The sequence below is a fragment of the Borostomias antarcticus genome, assembly GCF_949987555.1.
Source record: "Borostomias antarcticus genome assembly, chromosome: 18".
In the NCBI taxonomy this organism is placed as follows: Eukaryota; Metazoa; Chordata; class Actinopteri; order Stomiiformes; family Stomiidae; genus Borostomias; species Borostomias antarcticus.
The window spans coordinates 13,864,235-13,883,887 of record NC_140251.1 but is presented as its reverse complement, the minus strand read 5'-3'; the positions used below and the strand labels follow the sequence as shown (position 1 = coordinate 13,883,887).

The 19,653-nt window shown below is 43.0% G+C and overlaps 1 protein-coding gene across 1 annotated transcript; it reads left to right on the top strand.

The window, feature by feature from the left end:
• Positions 1-1,170: 1,170 nt before the first annotated feature.
• hbp1 (HMG-box transcription factor 1) lies at positions 1,171-9,107 on the top strand. The gene is made up of 11 exons (XM_084452517.1): positions 1,171-1,179; positions 2,335-2,506; positions 3,056-3,236; positions 3,346-3,469; positions 3,638-3,749; positions 4,262-4,380; positions 6,026-6,182; positions 6,607-6,751; positions 6,900-7,199; positions 7,903-8,044; positions 8,170-9,107. Exons 2-11 carry the CDS (start codon positions 2,353-2,355, stop codon positions 8,185-8,187), a joined length of 1,452 nt encoding a protein of 483 aa, XP_084308643.1. The 5' UTR covers positions 1,171-1,179; positions 2,335-2,352; the 3' UTR covers positions 8,188-9,107.
• The last annotated feature ends 10,546 nt before the right edge of the window (positions 9,108-19,653 follow it).

The following is a 19,653-nucleotide window of genomic DNA, read 5'->3' as shown; positions in this document are numbered from 1 at the left end:
TCCACTTTAAAAGGAGATTTTAGAGACTAAACATAAATCTAATGTGGATCCAGGTTTTGTACAACAGTTTTCATGTTGACTTTTTTCATCAGAGAATGTACATTTACTTATGGAAGCATCGGCCACATTACGTTTGGAGATAATCCATGTCATTTCAGCCCCTGAATATCTTGAACTGCTATTTATCACAAGAAGCAGTTAATGGCATCATTTTGCACAAAAAACCTAACAAAGATGGCTGACAATTTTGTAAGAAAATAGATACAGTTGGTTCACTACAAGTATTTGATATTATGCGTTTGAATTGATTACGCTGAATTGCAGCACTAGACACTATCATTGTGTTTTTGAGTACATTTTGTCAAATTTATATCATTGTGTTTCATTTTGAGTTATTGATCTGTTTCTTGTGCCAGTCAAACACATGCAGTTGTAGTTGTAACACTCTCCAAGGACATTGATATGGCTATTTATTGTCTACCTCTAAATTACACAACCAACTTGAGTTTGAAGTGCATAGTATGTTCTTTTCATTGTATTTTCCACGGTATTTCCTTTGCCTATCTAGCTTCACAGGTATAATATGATATATCAAATTACTTCAACATAATTTTCTGTCTGAAACAATGGTAGCCTGAAACTCCCAGTTTGCGCTGGTAGTGCTATCAATAACTGTCAGTAGAACATTAGCATAATAATGTTTCACTTTCATTACAATAAAGACTTGTTTTATATTCAGCTCTATCTGTCTCATACTGTAGATTACTCAAATCACCAGTGCATATGCCTGTTTGCCCTGGCAGTGCTACTGATGACATTTGACAATCCTTTGTCAAAAAATAGCTCTATATAGATATTGTAATATATACGATATATTTTTGTTATTCGTCATAGATGAATAGGATCCTTCATGTAATTTGATAACAAAGGAATTATTACATCTCTGTTATTGCCAATCAGCTGTTGTTACAGGGATATAACGGGCGTGAACATTCAGCCAATTGGGATTTGATAAACAAACCTAACCCAGCCCTCTCAAGGCCCATCGACAGTACCCGCCAATCAGAACTACAGAATTGTCGTACTGACATTATTACCGACCAATAGGTGACCGTATTTGGAAGCCTTCATTCCCGCCCCTCGAGTCGATACCAGAGTTGCTTGATGGCGACAGGTCTGGTAAGTCAGAAGTTTGCTACTTGATTCAAAGAAACCAAAGATTAAAACGTATGTCTCAAATAAGCATTGTGCATTACTTTATTCAACATAGTCTGCTTTGACAAAGAGTGTTGTTGTCATACATTCAATCTATTTAGAATGACAACATTTTTTAAAGAGATTTTTTCATTGTGACGTTTGTTGTTTTGGTTGTAGGCTAAGCTCGATACCAGCGGTGGGAAGGCTCTAGCCAAGCCTTGTTACGAAAGACAACCGTCTCTGGGACCAAATTGAGCAATCAAACATCTACTTTTAAGCAAAAATGACGGGCATGATAATAAACGTTTATTTCTCATTCATTGACCATATGGGAGGAAAGGGCGAGTGCGCATCGTGTCTGAACTTGTTGACATTCTTTTGTTTACACGACGCGCTCCCTGTCGCAAGGTTTCATTCTGTCTTTGTAAATGCCTTTAAATGTGTTAGTCAACACGCATGTGTCTTTTAACCAGCTACATCTCCAAATGAGTATGTAGTAGCCTATTCTAAAAATAGATCATAGAAATACTTTTTTTCTCGCAAACTTTCGTTATGCGAATCTGCATGTTTTTTGTTAGACTCTCGTCAAGGAATTCCATTTATAGGAATTTGCAATATGTGTCCGACTTCACTGCCTATTGTTAGACTAGGTAGCCTATTTATTGAGTGTTTTATTATTTGAACTTTGTTGAACCAAAATACTATTTCATGTCTTCTGAATCCGATCTTTCTAAACAGTCGCCTGTGGCAAATCATAGAAATGCAACGTTTTAACATAACTACAATAATCAAACAGCGCATCCATGTTGAAGCTTATGGATGTTTTGTTATATTATTGATCTCTCTGGTTACGCAGTTGTGAATGAATGAGTATTTGGGCGCATGCGCGAAGTCCTCAAATTTTATAAACAAGGCCTGCATGGTCACATGGCATCCCTGTCACAGAGATTTGTCCACAGCCCAGTGGTTGCGTGTGACTAAATCATAAGCCGCTAGGCTATAACAAGGATCTTTTCCTGCCATTTATATTTTCTTTGACAATATGTAATTACCTTTATTGTACAGCCAAATGAATACTGCCACATAACCATGTTACATGTCCTACTAGCATCTGAGAAGTATCATCTCTGATTCTAGTCAGGCCAGTCGACATTCATGTGGGGAATTAAGACTGAACTGTTGCCTGTGAAAGGAGAGGACCCCCAGCTGGATGCTACAAGAATGGATGATTCTTTTGATCGACTGAAGTGCAACGAGGAACTGCCCTCCTCACCCAGATGTACCTCTAGTGAAGGTCCCATGGAATATGGTAAACCTGCTGTTATGCTGACCTAATGTACACATTCTAGTCTAGTCATGTGTCGTCTAGTCACTCGACTCACTCACTCACTCACTCACTCACTCACTCACTCAATTAACTGCATTGAACAAGCAATTCCAGACATGGCCTAAGTCATACAGTATTCAAATTGCATTTAACAAGATTATTGGCTCATATGATTTTACATGGAGACACTTCCCTCTTTGTGACGTCAATAATGAAAGCTAAATTAAACATTTGGATCACCCTTTTAGTTGTGTAGTGGACGTTCACTAAGAAATACAGTTCACTGGGGCTGTCTCATTGGTCTCTGTCTAAGCCTTCGTGTTTCTCATTGGTCTCTGTCTAAGCCTTCATGTTTCTCATTGGTCTCTGTCTAAGCCTTCATGTTTCTCATTGGTCTCTGTCTAAGCCTTCATGTTTCTCATTGGTCTCTGTCTAAGCCTTCATGTTTCTCATTGGTCTCTGTCTAAGCCTTCATGTTTCTCATTGGTCTCTGTCTAAGCCTTCGTGTTTCCCATCTCTCGTCCGCTCCAGACGACCTTCCAGAGCTGCAGGAGGTGGAAGAGGACCAGGTGTCTCCGGTGCTCTTCCAGGTGGGGGCCGGGGTCTCCCACCAGGGGCTCGGCAGCTCCCCCCGTACAAACTGGCTCACCGAGCTGGCCAACATCGCCACTAGTCCCCAGAGTCCCCTGCTAAAGGACGTCCCCCACAAGAGGTCAGCCCCCCAATCTTCACAGACATGCGGTACACTCACACAATCCCTCAGTGCAAACTAAATGTGTAATGGTAAGGTGATATTATTTTTCCTTTTTAATTCCCTTTAGATCATCTCCCGTCCACATCTTTGCCAACAGTAATAGTTTACATTCCTATGCGCGGCCCCCACTGGCAAGTAGTGCACCCAACCCCTCCAGAGGTCACCTTAGGGAGCGCAGCAGGCGTATCCGGGTAGGACTCTCACCCTATAGCCTCTCACTTCAACTGTCTTATGATCCTTATCACCATACCTGTACACGTCTATTAACTACTAAGTACATGATAATGTATGGGAATGTTGCCTTCTCTATGACAGCTCTGATTCTGGCTTATTTTTATTTATTTTTTTACCTTAACCAGGCCAGCAGCGAATCAGAGTCCGGGGTTTTCTCTATGTCATCGTTTTCAGATGATGAGGACATGGGGTGGTCTCATTCCTGGCCTTCAACGACCTGGCATTGTTTCTTGAAGGGTATGGAAACGCACACGCACGCACGCACGCACGCACGCACACTCACACAAACACACACACACACACACACACACACACACACACACACACACACACACACACACACACACACACACATATTCATTCCCTTGCTCAAATTTGCCCGCCCATTCTGCAGCCTCGAGCAGGTCTCTACCTGGCCTGCTCTGGAAAAAGCCAAGATAACAAGATGATAAAAAAAATGGACATGTAATCAAAGAACTATATCATAACTACAGTCCTGTTAAGCCTCTATTTACATTTTCAACTTCTCTTGACTTGTTCCCTTAGTGCGATTGGCTTATCTATAGTGTAGGGTCTGGGGAAAATAGCAGCCCCTACTGTCTAAACAACAGTATTGCAGCTCCTAAGCGCTGCATTTACATATCTGACTGAGTTAGTTGTTGCTCATGTTCACCTCTGATGTTAATTTGGTGTCAGAACCTTTTGCTTGATTCGTCTGAACGGTTTTCAACGATTGTCTTCACCTGCAGGGACACGCCTGCGTTTCCACAGGGCCCCTAATGTGGAATGGCAAGATGCAGAAGACCTGGGAGGTTCTGACGATGAGTCGGACGATGAGAGAATGGTGCCATCGTCCTTCTCATACAAGGTACGGTGCTCTGCTACTCCCCCCCCCCCCCCCAAGATCACACCCACTATTTATACTACAGCCATCAGAACAGATCCTCTGCATTTTCATATTTGTCATCAACACTTATTTAATCTAACCATTAGTGTTGCACAGTGTATCGATACTAGGAATGTACCGCGATACTGTGTCGTCAAAAACGGTACAATACCCAAATTTAAAGTATCGATACTTTAAGAAAGACAGTGTTTTAATAAGAGCCGTATATATTGAGTCGCGTTCATGCGACAGTGAAGCCGTGTTTGTTTGTAGTCTATAGCGCTCCCCTTCTCTCTCCCAAGATCCGCGAGTCTCTCTCTCCTCGCTCTCTCACTAAACATGAAACTTCACTTACCTAAGCAAAAGGGTCTATTTAAACAAATGCTGGGTTTTGAAGCCTCGGCGCTACCATTAAATAACTTATTTAGACGCGTTCTGTCTGAGTGAATTTATTTTTCCGAGGTAGTCTTCTTCTGTGGTGGTGGCGGTGCTTTGAAGCTTCAAAGAGACCGCCACCACCACAGAAGAAGACTACCTCTCCTAAATAGGCCGACACCTATTTATTTTGACGGCGAAGTGAATGGAGCGGCAAAGGACTGTTGTCTGGCATGAGTGAGCATGCGACAACAGGACTGAGAAGGGCTACAGTACTGTATACAACCAAAGGATATTTAGCCTACCTTATGTTTGAATGTCTGAATGCACAATACATTTATTGCACCAGATGATAGCTAGAGAAGCTAATTTTCATCTGTAGCATGAGACTTTTAGCTAGCATAGCTGCAGCCTGGCTGCAAGCCTAGCTCTCTGCCTAGCGCACGTGTGACAAAAAAATTCAATACCTTCTCCGACCTCCTAGAGCTCCTAGAGCGAGAGAACTGTTAACCGTGAGACAATTATCTCTTCTGATAATTTGGAATATCAAAAATGCTTCAATAGGCCTGGGTTAATTAACAATAATAATAATAATACACTTTTCAAGTTCTTCTGATTATCTCACAGTTTGCAACAACATAGGCATAATTTATTGATTTCTCCCCACACAGACAAACAAACAGATGCCAGCACAATCCCAAACCACCCAGTCGAGGCAGCCTTCCCTTCCAGCTGTGTTTGAAAGCTACAGGAAATATGATAAAGAACCCAAAGATGCAAAAAGACTGAACAGAGCACTAAAGAAGGCCAACAATTTAAAGTTCCATGTTCTGTCATCTATTATTCCATTACTTTTCCTTATGTTTTAGAGTTTCACCGTGGTATCGTTTCGGTATCGGTATCGAGATATTTTGGGCAGGTATCGTATCGAAGTCATAATTTTGGTATTGTGACAACACTACTAACCATGACATCCAACTCATCCACTTTATGTGATGTATGCAACTAAAGCTCAGTGAAGATATCCAACTCGGGGGCCTCATAAAGCAATAGTGTAACAAGTAAGATATAACTGATATAACTGATATAACTAGGCCATTTAGCAGTACCTGTACATCTGGAAGACACATTCACTACCAGCAGCTCTTTGGTGGTGGGGCTCAACCACTTCCTCTCCCTGGGGAGTGACGCTGTGCTATGATAGGCTGGGGTCCTCTGTGACGTCACTCTCTCTCTGGGTGTTGCTTTGCAGAGCTACGGCTGCGAAGGTCTGAAGTTAGTGGCCCACGAGGAGACGGTGTATTTTGGCCAGGCTGTCCTCAAACTTACCTTTGACCCCGGTTCACCAGAAGACGGCCTTTTAACATCTGAGTGCAGATTGGATCACCCCTTTTTTGTGAAAAACAAAGGTAAACAACAACACATTTCCAGTGTAAACATCTAATACGGAGAACTGAACATTAACTGACTTTAAGGGGCATAGCATATTTGACACTTCCGCTTAATTATTGTTTTCTCGTGTTTGTTTACATTTCAATGCACATGGGGCGGCTGTAGCTCAGTTGGTAGAGCGGGTCGTTCAGTGATCGAAGGGTCAGTGGTTCGAATCCCAGCTCCGACTGTCCACATATCGAAGTGTCCTTGAGCAAGACACCTAACCCCAAATTGCTCCCAATGAGCAGGTTAGCACCTTGCATGGCAGCTACCGGCATTGGTGTGTGAATGTGTGTGTAAATGGGTGAATGAGAGGCCATTGTAAAGCGCTTTGAGTGCCCCTAAGGTGGAAAAGCGCTATATAAGTGCAGTCCATTTACCATTTACCATGGGTTGCAGGGTGGTCCTCCTTTTACCCGAGCCTTACCGTGGTGCATTATGGGATCCCCTGCTATGAGATGCAGGTGGGCGATCTGTGTCTACCCCCTGGTCACCGAGACGCCATAAACTGTGATGACTCTGTCGTCTTCGACACCTTCAGGAGGTAGAGTATACAGCCTGGTCTGAAGAGATAGCATTTATGACGAAGCACTTGACTCACGATATAATCAATCTTCACTTCACTTCTCTCTCTCCCTCTCCTTCTCTCTCTCTCTCTCCTTCTCTCTCTCTCTCCATTTTTACCTTGGCAGTTATGACTTCACCCCTCTGGACTCGTCAGCGGTCTATGTCCTCAGCAGCATGGCTCGCCAGCGCAGGACCTCCCAGTCTAGTGGGGGCGCCGCCAGTCCAGACTGTGACAAACTGGGACAGGACTTGGAGCCCCCTGGCTCCGCCCACTCCTCCAGCAGCAAATCAAACAGGAGCAATACCTCAGGGACAGCCGCCGCGGCCACGCCTACCAAATGCAAGCGCCCAATGAATGCCTTCATGCTCTTTGCCAAGAAGTACAGAGTGGAGTACACCCAGATGTACCCTGGGAAGGATAATAGGTGTGTAGTTCCCCCAGAGCGTTCCATCCAGAACATGCTGTTGTTTTGTATTAGAGACCCGTGGCTATTTCCCAGCCTAAACTCTCATCTTAGCATATAAACAGGCCTAGAATGTTCCGGCATTAAATGACCCCATCATTGTGTTCTCTATAAACCAAACAACTTCTTCACCAGGGAATGACACCAGGCTCCATTATGAGCTAGCTGGGATGAGGGTTGTGTGTGTGTGTGTGTGTGTGTGTGTGTGTGTGTGTGTGTGTGTGTGTGTGTGTGTGTGTGTGTGTGTGTGTGTGTGTGTGTGTGTGTGTGTGTGTGTGTGTGTGTGTGTAGTGGTACAGGGTGTACTGTTCTGACAGATTGTTTACTAAATGAAAGGAGCTCTAAGGGTGGAATGCTTCTCCCTGAACTACAGGCAGGATTCCAGTCCCAGGAAATTCAAAATGAAGGCTTGTGGGGTTAACTTGGGGAATATCCTTTGGGCTTGTTCTTATATGTAGGCCTGGAGGATGTGGAAAGTGGTGTTAGTTCTGACAGAATGATTGACAGGCCTTCTCTCAGCCTGCAGTCATTGGTACAGTAACTACACTAATGTCACACATTCATCACAATATGGGTAATTCTCAAAGAACCGGATGTTATCAAATTATTCTGGAGTTTCAGTCTTTTTTATTTTTCCTGCTGACCCTTCACCCCGTGTCCTCAGAGCCATCAGCGTGATTCTGGGGGACAAGTGGAAGAAGATGAAGAATGAGGAGAGGAGGATGTACACCATGGAGGCCAAGGCTCTGGCAGAGGAGCAGAAACGTCTGAACCCAGACTGCTGGAAACGCAAGAGAACCAACTCTGTAAGAAGCGCTAGTCCAGACAGGCACTGACCACGAGGAAACCGTCCAACCGGTGGCTTCGGCTGGTGTGACGGCTATGCTTTTAAAATGCTTTGACCCTAAGCCTGGTCTCTCTCTGTCCCCAGGGTTCCCAGCAGACCTAAAGGAGCTCCAGATGTTGGTGATTGGTTGGTGTAGAGAGAACAGAACCCTCCATCTCTCTGCTCTTCTGTAAAACCCACCAGACTCAACTGTGACGCTGAATACACTTGCTTTTATTACATTATAAGACAAACATTTAAAAAACTATGAACTGCATAAAAAGCATGTAATCTAGTAACCAACAGTGCTTATATTTTCTTATATTTGATTGACAGAGATGCCTTATTCCTCTGAAATAAGAAATGGCTAAATTTTGATTCAGGTAATTTCATATTTCTAGGCTTGAAAGGTGAGACCCTGTGGTGCTATGTTAGGAACAGAAGGAGCTGTACACAAAATGTCTATTTTTAACTGTAAAAAGTGGAATTCTACATAACTTTCTTTTCTCTGTGTTTCATACTGATTATATTTGTACAATTCAATATATTGCACCGATTCATAGCCCGTTCATACATTGTACCATATATTAATGTTATATAAGCAGATGAACTTGGGGCAATAGTTTTGAGATGCTGCCCTGTGGAGGCCATAGACCCTGTGTGGGCTGACCTCCTCCCAGCGATGATGGCTGTGGAGGAGGGCACACTCAAGCACACGGGCCTGTCAGAGCCACGTCAGAGCCATGCCTTTTACTGTAAGCGTTTTCATTTCTTTTGCACTTTATATACATAGTGTATGTAATCTTATACAGCCAATACATGTATACTAGTGGGAGCTGTCTGTATGACATAATGACATATATCTTGATGAGATATATCGATTTTTGACAAAGTCATGGCCAAACTGTGCAGGTCATGAGTTGCTTGCCAGTTGACATTGCATTTATAACGCTTTGTTGATAATGTACAGGTTCACCCACCAGACTCTTGCACAGAATATCCTTGTAATATAAATAAAAATCCAAACTTGCAAGTCATTTGTGTTTTTGTGTCTTGTATGCGTTATTACTGGTTACACCTTGGGAAGCCCAATTAGTTACTAATTGCTAGCTACTGTATCTCTGGAAGGTCTGGAGGTGACTTTATGTTCTTCTTGTCAAGAGACTGTTCTAATTAGGATGATATCCAGATTCTGATGTCCGTCATATGTCCAGCAGGCTTCTAGGGCTTTCTATAGCAGGTGATCTCCACCTTCTCAGGCCTCAATAAACAACCAATTTATTTTCTCCAAATTGTTACCCTGGAAACCTCATTCCTAAATGAATGAGCTTGGGTTTTAGGCATCTGTCTCGCACATCAAAACAAATGTGGGCGCATACACACAAACACACACACACACACACCAAACCTAGACTGGCAATTGTGGCAGGATTATGCAATCGCCTATTGAATCTGGAACTCTTTGAAGGTTCTAATTGAATCTTTGCCCATCAGACATCTTAACCCTGAAGATGAACATGACATACAAGGAGAGGAAAATGAAAGAAGAGAGAGAGAGAGATGTTACATTGACCCTTCAATAGAAATGTTCTGCTTCCCCATTGAAGGGGCTCAAGACAGAACTGCACAGGAAAACTACACTCAAATAAATATATTCTACTCCATTTAAATTCTCTTCAATATTGATATGCCAGCACACATCGTATTTTTTGGTTTTAATGAACCAAAACAAAAATGGTAAACAAAATAACAGCTACTAAGACAGCATAAGTAATTTCATTCTAACTGACAGGGGGCGCTCACACATTACTTAAAGGACTTTCCTGTTTGAACCATGTCTGCTGGCTCTTCCCCATGTTGACACTGTACTGTATTATGATGAAAATGTTGAAGACGATTATATTTAGATGAGAATCACACTAAAATAGTAAGAGTACGAACAGTAAGAACAAGCAATAGGAACCCACACACACAGAACATTCAAAAGCAATTTAAATATGTCCGGGTGCAGATTTCAGAATGTATTGACCTTGGCAGGTCATGCCGTGGTTGTTACTGTCATGCTTTTGCTTTTAGAAAGGAGCCCTGGACGCCTGCAGTGAGAACATGAGGAGGCTGAATGGAGGAAATTCAGAGGGCTGGAGAGCTTCATGAAATAACAATGAGCCATTGAATCACAGGAGAGTCTAGGACACTCTGAAAAGAGACAGTCTGCAAGGGTGGACGCTCTCAAGACTCCCTAACTGCTCATACTATCTGGGGAGAGACAGATAACACAGTCCCATGGGAACATATGCAACTCCCACATGTACACATTTAACCCCTTGATCTACTATGCCTTGATCTAATGTGAGGCCTCCCTCTCTTGCTCTCTCTCTCTCTCTCTCTCTCTCACACACACACACACATGCAGATGCACACGCGCACACACACACACAGACACACATGTACACAACCCCCCCCCCACCCCAGTCGCCACACACACACACACATACACACACACACACACATGCAGATGCGCACGCACACGCACACACACACACACACACACACACACACACACACACACACACACACACACACACACACACACACACACACACACACACACACACCACATCTGCAGTCTGTGGCCAGCTGTACCTTGTTGACTCTCAGCCAGGCAGTGACAATTCCCTCCTTATGAATGTTAATTGTATTACAGTAAAATGGTCTCTGTCCATTCGTGTGTTCCTCTGTCACAAAAGTGTACTACTAGAGCCTACCACTGGGGGTGTGCACAAATAAACTCGTCTATACTTTGTGTCACAGTAAAAGTATAGTCAATTCTACTCAGGGGCTCTTCTACTTTCCAAATCCACAGAGTTCAGAGTTTGACGAGCTTCCTTGTGTGTTTGGTCCTTGTTCTACATTAAAGGTGTCCAATTATGCAAATTTTCAACAATTTAATGCAAGTCTTTGGGGTCCCCAAAACAAGTCATTGAGTATTTTTGCTGAAAATACCACTCAGGATAAGCGTTCTAGCATGCCTCTATACCCATCTGTTGACCACGAGATCAGATTGAGATTCAAGATTTAAGATTCAGGGGTACAGTAGTTATTAATAGTTATTGTTGTATTTCTCAGGATAGATTAGATGGTTCTTGATTATGTAGTTCGATAAACTTGGATAAATGACTGTAGACTAGTGATAATGTATTGCTAGGTCATGTACCTGTATGTGTCCAACCTTCAGGCTGTTTTTCATGACCATAGGTTGGGTGTCTGAGGGGGAGCCTCACTACCCATATCGGTGCCCCATGCTCTGGATTCACTGTCTGAGTGCGTCCTCCAACACACATACCTGAAAGAAATGCATAAGGAGTAGCCTCCTAATGCATGTCTGCTTCCTGTACCTGGCTAATTAACCCTTACGATACGACCACGTCACCGGCAACATTTTAAAAATATTTAACAAATATTTAATAATATAAAAAAAATATCTAACAAATCAAAAAAATTCCTCACTCCAACACTTGCTGAATGCTGAGAATCTGCGCTTTCTAGTATTATAGGGAAAATCCAATTAATATTCAAAATGTTGTCACTGTACTTTCAGGGTTAAAAGGGTTAAAGGATATCTCAAATATTAGTTATCGCAATATTTCCAGCCAAGCTCTCAGAACTTATATATAATAAGTTTTCATTGATGATCAGCAAAATAAACCTGCAAATGACTCCTAAATATTTAATGTTACACTTGCATCCACTGCTTCAGCTTCATTGACACAAAGCAGCAATACGTGATTGGTTACGCAAAGGAGCAATCAATGGTTTACAGTGCACTTTTTTTAACTGTGTTCAGCCTTGAACAGGACTTGTGTTTATTTGAATGGTGCAGAGGAGGATGGATGGGAGAGTGAGCAGAACTGGCAGATGAACATGTTAATAGCAATTTATAACTATTTGTTCCACGAGCTGTCCGGGCTATTTGGCTGTGTATCCCAAACAGACATTGACTTAATTCAGTTGGTTTCAGTATATCTACATATTATCTGTGGTTTTGTATTAGGCTACTGATTGTTGTAAATTTGATTACCAATTCTAAAAGTGTGTGTGAGTCAACGATGAGTACTACTCTACTACTCAAGGAACACAATGTGTCTCCAGAGCCACAGGTTCCTGGCGCCTGATCTAGCCTCTTGAGCTGTAACAATGTCTTTCATACTACATAACGTCCTTTGACAGGTACAATTAACAGAAGGAATGACTAATGAAATGAACAATTAGGATTGGAGAAATTGAGACAATGAACGTCACTGCACTGCATCTTAATCACGCTGTCTACAGCAGGGGTAATTAGCGCTGATACTCACAGAGGCATAAGAGACTCTCTGTGAAGTTGTTAGACGTGTGCTCGCAAATGGGTGTACATGTATGTGTTTGGGTATGTGTGTGTTTATGTAGTGTGTGTGGGGGCTTGTGTGTGTATTTACATGCATGCATGTGTCACAATTACTTATTTTCATATTTGCTTGTTGTAAAACCCATATGTAAATCATATATCTGAGTTTTATGAGGGCCAACATATAGTCATGTCATGTCCAGAGCAAAACCAACACATATTCCATTCCTCTTTAAACATTATTCAGGCAGGATGTTGAATAACAATTTGATAAAAGTTATCTGTAAATGATTGTACTCATGTGCCCCTTTGATATGAGATGATCCTGGTCTTGTATCAAAGTGTTATACCTGTTGAAAGGGCCTGTGAATTCCAAATCCCCGGTTGACATTCTGGAGAATACCTGAGATTAAAAGATGAAAGCGATTCTTCTTGCTCTCAGTGCACCCCCGCCAATATCAGACTATCACTGCTGTCCTGACATTTCATGGCAGCCAAATTGCTGTGGGTTTAGAGGTCACAGACAGTGACAAATACTGAGAGGAGACATGGCAAAGGAATGAAGCACAAAGCTAAGGTGCACCAGGTCAGCAGGTATAATGAGACAGAGGAAGGGAGGAGATAGAAGAACGATGCTTTAAGTGGATACCGACTGAGGTGCATTCCTTCTCCTCCTATCCATCCTTTCTTCTTCGGTCCTTTTGTACCACCTGCCTCCTCCATCTTGTTCTCTCTCCTCTCTATTTATTTCGCTCCTCTCAGAGACCTACAGTAATTGGATGGTGTGTGAACACTGTGGGAAGGGGGAAAAAAAGAGGAACATTTTTTTCTGGTCTGCAGGTTTCAGGCCAGAATTGTATTGAATCAAGCCCTGGCTGATAGAATTTGGGTCTTTTTGGTCTGACAGCCAAACAGCCAGGAGGGAAGAAATCACAGAAGAGCTAAACAAAGCTCTCTGGAGCCACAGCCACAGCGAGAGCTTCGGCTTAATACTAATCTGGTTTTATACTCGGGCACTGCAGCGGATCGCGCACCTGCTTGAGCACAGAACTTTACAAAGTCACACTGACTGGAAGGGCACAATTACAAATCAAATCATGTATAGCCCTAACGATCCAGGTGTGTAAAGGCAATGGTCATTCCCCAGTGCTTCATGGGCCCTGCGTTGCCTACCATGCCATGGAGCTTCACAGCAGGCGTAGAGAAGATGTTTGGGGGAGAAAGCAGGAGCACTCTTTTTTAAAAAGAAGTGCACAGTAAACATGTTGTCCCCCACCCATGATGCATATTCCTTGATGGAATGGATCATCAGATGGAATTTCTTTTTTAATTAATATGATACACTACTAATCTATGAGACCCCTAACATGTAAAACAGTAAGCAGGAATCTTTTCTTTTTATCTTAACTCTGGATTTGAAAAGAAGAAGTGTCCCTCAGTGGAATATACTATACTTTTACTGAAATACATAGACATATCTGGCGCTACTAATGTCACATCATGTGTATCAATGATTGACCAAAGAAAGCTCTCTACAAACCATGGTAGCGTGAGTAAGAGGACAATAACATCTCCATCTAGTGGGCAAACAAGTCCATGCACCTGTATAGTCTTAAAGGAGTAGTAAAGGGAAAATGCATGTTAAGCCCTGTTTTAGGGTTACTTGTGATCATATACAATGATTCAGATCAAAACGTTGACAAAACTAGCACTTTTGAGAAAGTCTGATAATTGCTCTACCACTATTTTGGATGTGGATGGGCATCTTGAAAAATCATTCAAAAACTTGTTAAACTCTCGATTTCAAAGACAAGAAACTCACCTAGGTGTTAGTTGGCGTTCTCGCATATAATTCGCCATAAAGTAAGATTCTAGTTCATCTGGAAAGGCTTTTTAAAAAATATTTAGCATCAAACTATTTAGTCGCAGCACATACGTGTGTAAACTTCCGCTTTAACTGATTCCGATATTGCGCAATGCCTTGATCTCGCGGTAGGCGACGTCCGTAGATTCCGGCTCAGCTTCCTTATTTGAAAAGCTAGCCGCAACAACAAGACAGGCTCGTGCGAAGCATTAGTTTGGGATCTCAACAATGACACGCTATTGTGCTGTTGCCAAATGTGGCAAAATCCGCTCATCTGTAACTTGTCATAGACTTCCCTACAACGATCCCGCAAGATTGAAGTTGTGGCTAGAATCTCTTAACTTGGACGTAAACACACCCGTGGATATTCTTCGGGTCTTAGATCACCGTGTGTGCGCTTTGCATTTTGAGGACAAATGTTATAAGCCTAGGCTATTCTCGAAGAAATCTCCAAAACACCTGTGGTTCGTGGTATAGCGACAGCTTCATCGACCGTCTCTGGCTCTGCGGTTCGGCGAGCCTCCATCTCTTCCATTTGCTGTAGTTCCTCCTCACTATATTCAGGCTCGAAACGATAAGCGCTGCCGTCAAAGTCTAATTCCTCGCGATCAAATTCATACTCTTCTAGATCAACCATTTTGATAAGCATTTGCTGAACTGTAGCCTAGGGCTTCCTTGTCTGTGAGCTAAAGAGTAGCGTGAGCAGTGAGAAAACTAGCTAGCCTAGCTAACATAAACAATAGCTACCGTAAGTAGTTTCGCTTCCTGAGTCACCTCTGGTGGTCGCGTCAATACAAGTCAATGGATTTCATAAAATGATCAATAAAACCCTACGGGATTCATACTTTGCGGCAAATTTGATGTCAGAACACCAACGGACACCAATTACACCATCGGTGAGCTTCTTGTATTTGAAATCGAGGGTTTAACATGTTTTTGAATGATTTTTCAAGATGCCCATCTACATCCATTTTATGACCAAAACGGTGATAGAGCAATTATCAACTTTCTCGCTTTGTCAACGTTTTGATCTGAATCATTGTATATGATCACAAGTAACCCTAAAACAGGGCTAAACATGCATTTTCCCTTTACTATTCCTTTAAGTCCTATAATAAATGTATCTAGCTCTACTAAACACCTCAAGCTCTACTCTCTGCGGATGTAGAAAGTACATGGTTTCCCGAGTAAACTTGTCTGAGACTATACTGAGACACCAAGCATAGTTTTTGATGTAAAAAAACTGTACTTGTCAATGGAAAAATGCATTGGAAAGGCGCCCCTTTTGTGGTGGATTCTGGTACTACGGGGGGACTGACAGACTAACTCAGTCACTCATGACGTGACACTGGCCAAAGTAAACTAATTGATATGCAATGGGTTTTGGCAAATGGCTGTACTATATGGTTCAGTGTGTGAGACTCAATAAAGATATTTGGATATGCAATGGGTTTTCATTAGGTTCCTAGTATTAATCAGCCAATGTTTCGTCAGCAATTACGTTGTTAGGATCCAAACAGATGGCGTCACAACATGACCTAGATCTGTGCACATGATCAGCATGAGATCCTCATTTCCTGTCTTAACTAGAGAGATGGGCTTGGCAATGTGATTAACGTGTCCCTGCAGATCAATAACATCTGTGTGCAACACTAATGACGCATTCCCAATTTGAATCAACAAAGATTTTATTGCACACACACAAATGTACGTATGCACAAACCGATGAAAACAGGCACAGAGGGTATGGGGTGTGATTCGTGCCAGCGTAACAAACACTCAGTGCTTTCGTCGCCTGCATTGCGTGTAAAAAGGTACTTTGGCGAGCTGATTAATAGGCGTGCATATACGCACGCGTTACGAGTCGCTCGCATTCTCAGAGGGTGACGTGTAAAAAGTGCCGTGCCATTTTTGCGCACATGCATGTAACGTTTGCACGCTCGTGTTAAGTCAGCGGGCACTAGAAGCTGCGAGCGGGGCTCATTTGTCCATATTGAATAAAAATTAAGAATATTTACTTGCACTCAATCAAATTCCAGGACCCTCCTTGCATAACTTTTCCTAGATATGTGTCGTTTTATCTCCACTATCGCTACATTTTCAAATAGGTTGTGGCTGTTCGAACTGGTGCTGACGGTGCTGCAGCGCCCTCTATTGACAAGAAACACGTGTATCTGAACATTTGTTTTAAATTGCGAAGAAAGAGTCATTCAGATATTAGGCTTTATTAAAAACAAGTTGCTTAACATGTGCGAATTCCATTTATTGAGAATGCATTACCAATTGGCAAGGACGAGATTAGAACCAGCTATGATTTAAAGGCAACTGACCTTACACGTGCGGCCGCTAACACGTCTGCTGCGCTAGCAAGGCACTGGCACGTTTGACACGTCGCTATGCAATTTCTGCACACATTACAAGCGAACGTACGTACGTTCATCTATGATTTTACCAAACTGTCATGTGTAGTGTTGGTGTCGCATATGTGAGGCGCATCTAACCTGTAGTGTTGCCGTCACGCACACGATGCGCAATTCGTGTAAACAACATGTGCACTGCGTCTGCGTGACAGGTACGTTACAGCTATGAGACGTCTGTCTCTCCATTGTTTGTCAATGGAAATTATACACGTGCGTTTAGACGTTTGATGTCATCGCGTCTTCTTAAGTAGGCGCAAGTCAAGCGTTTCAGTATGGTGTGCTGGCACTAATCACACCCCATACAGAGGGAGAGGTGCACACACACACACACAGACACATGCGCACACACGTGCATGCATACACACATACACGCACCCACTCTTCATACAAATACACACACACACACACACACTTGCTCCCTACAAAACCTATTAGCATTTCTGAAAATGGATGATTTGCCATTTAATTCCTCCATCTAAATCCTCACTGAATCAAGCTCCAGCAGTTTCCAAGCCCATGCTTTGAACTAAAAAGAGCTTAGAATCTGAAACTCTGAGGCAATAATGCATGAGAGAGCTTCTCCTTTATGACCATCGTTTAACTCACCACTCTCCTGGAGAGCGACCAAATGGACTGCTCAGCCAGGAAGTGTAATAGTGAATGTCACAGCAGAAACCACATCTAAGGACATAATAGAGGGGGGGTCAGACCTGGGGTCTAAATGTCTCCCTTATCCTTTATTGTCTTTTATAAACACACACACACACATGGAGAGTGCGGAGACACAGAAACACACACACACACACGCGGGAGCGGTGGCACAAAGAAACACACACACGTGAGCAGTGGCACAGAGAAACACACATGCAGGAGTATCGCCAAATAATTTCCCCCTCCGCATATATATATATATCTCATCCTATGCTGTCTTTCTTCCAAGGGCATCCCTCAGAGGTGCCCGAGGACCAAGTCCAAGTGCGCATGTCCGAGTCTTGGTCAGGTACAGGCCAGGAGAGTGATCCGATCTGTTTTGCATGTTCTTATATTGGGGTTCTTTGTGAAGGAAACCCATGTGAGCACAGGGAGAACATGGAAACTCCATACAGAAAGGGCCAGGACATATCTCACCTGAGTACCGACGCCTTGGGAGAACATGCCCCCAGTGCCAGCAACGCCCCATGCAGGAATCAAACCCAGGCCCATCCTTCTGTGAGGTGGCAGTGCAAAGCATAAGGACGCGCTGAAGAACTGCAGAGTATACAGACGTGTGAGAGGCTTGAACTAGAGGCAGAGCATCACAGGCAAACGTAATCCAGTTATGTGAAGCTTCATACAGCGGTACTGTGGAATTCAACATTGATGAGCTAGGCATGCAACGTGAACAACACTTTGTAGACAGAACGAGTGTTCCTCAGAACAATAAACAGGGCGAATGAAACCCAATGGCATGTAAATAGACTGCACTTATACAGTATAGCGCTTTTCCACCTTAGCAGCACGCAAAGCGCTTTACAATGGCCTCTCATTCACCCATTCACACACACATTCACACACCAATGGTGGCAGCTGCCATGCAAGGTGCTTACCTGCTCATTGGGAGCAATTTGGGGTTAGGTGTCTTGCTCAAGGACACTTCGACATGTGGACAGTCGGAGCTGGGATTCGAACCGCTGACCCCTTCGATCATTGAACAACCTGCCCTACCAACTGAGCTACAGCCACCCCATGTGTATCAGAGCACACTGAATCCTTTGATTTAGCTGCAGATAGTCAGACATTCCACAAATGCAGGAACAGCAAAACTGCATCTGATGTAACAACGACTTAAAGGACAATGCTTGTTTTTGACAACCTGGACCTTATTTACGACATATTATAAGACGTTTGACTCACCGAGATCACTTTGGTGTAGTTCAGAGGCATGTAGAAGAAATTTAAAATCCAGCGCGAGCCAGTATATCCATGTAATGTCGGTGGTCGGGGCACTTAGAATGCAGTTTCTAAAAATCTATTTTCTGCCGCGAAACGGTTGTTTTCATCAATCTGTCTTCATGAATCGCTAGTTGTGCTTACATAGAGCGTAGGCCTGTGGTGGTTTTTCACATGCCTCTGTAATATGATCTTTAGAAACGTCTTTCGAAACGAAATAGCTTCCTCACTTGCTCCAGCACGCATGCGCACAGCGTGCTGGATCAATGATTGCGCGCTGTGCGAGGAAGCTATTTCGTTTCGAAAGACGTTTCTAAAGATCATATTACAGAGGCATGTGAAAAACCACCACCAAGAACATATCAGGTTTCCACTCCTTCATTACCACAAAGGAACATGTATCAAGGGTGGGGGACAGCATGTTTACTGTTGTATCTGGATGCATGTTGAATTTGAATCTTTAGAGACATCTATGTAAACCTACAGTACAGCCTGCTACGTCAAAGCCTATGAGTGACGATGGGCAACCTCCAATATCTGGAGGACCAATCATCTATGGAGATTACACTCCCGGGAGCCTCCCTCAAATAATGGTTAACGTTTTGTCCTCACTCATCCGTCATTAGACGTCATTATCTATGAGCGTCATTTGAGTAATCTAAAGATGCCAGAAGTACTTGGCCTTTAAACAGCTATTCAAAGATGGAGAGAGGGAGAAAGTGAGTGAGGGATAATGGAGAATAAATAATTATGTCAAATCGTTTGCGAGTGATGCAAAGCAGAAACAATGCATTGTGAATAATGTATTTTCACAATGTCCAATGTCTTGCCTTTACAGTAAGAAAACAAGTGTGACTTCCTGGCATGGTTCACTGTTTATAGCAGACTGTCTGTCTGGGCCTGGCGCTAAATCCTCTCTGTATTCACAGTTTACACAGCCAGAGAGCGTTCTCAGGCCCCACATCTCTTCATTCTCCTGCCACCTTCTTCTT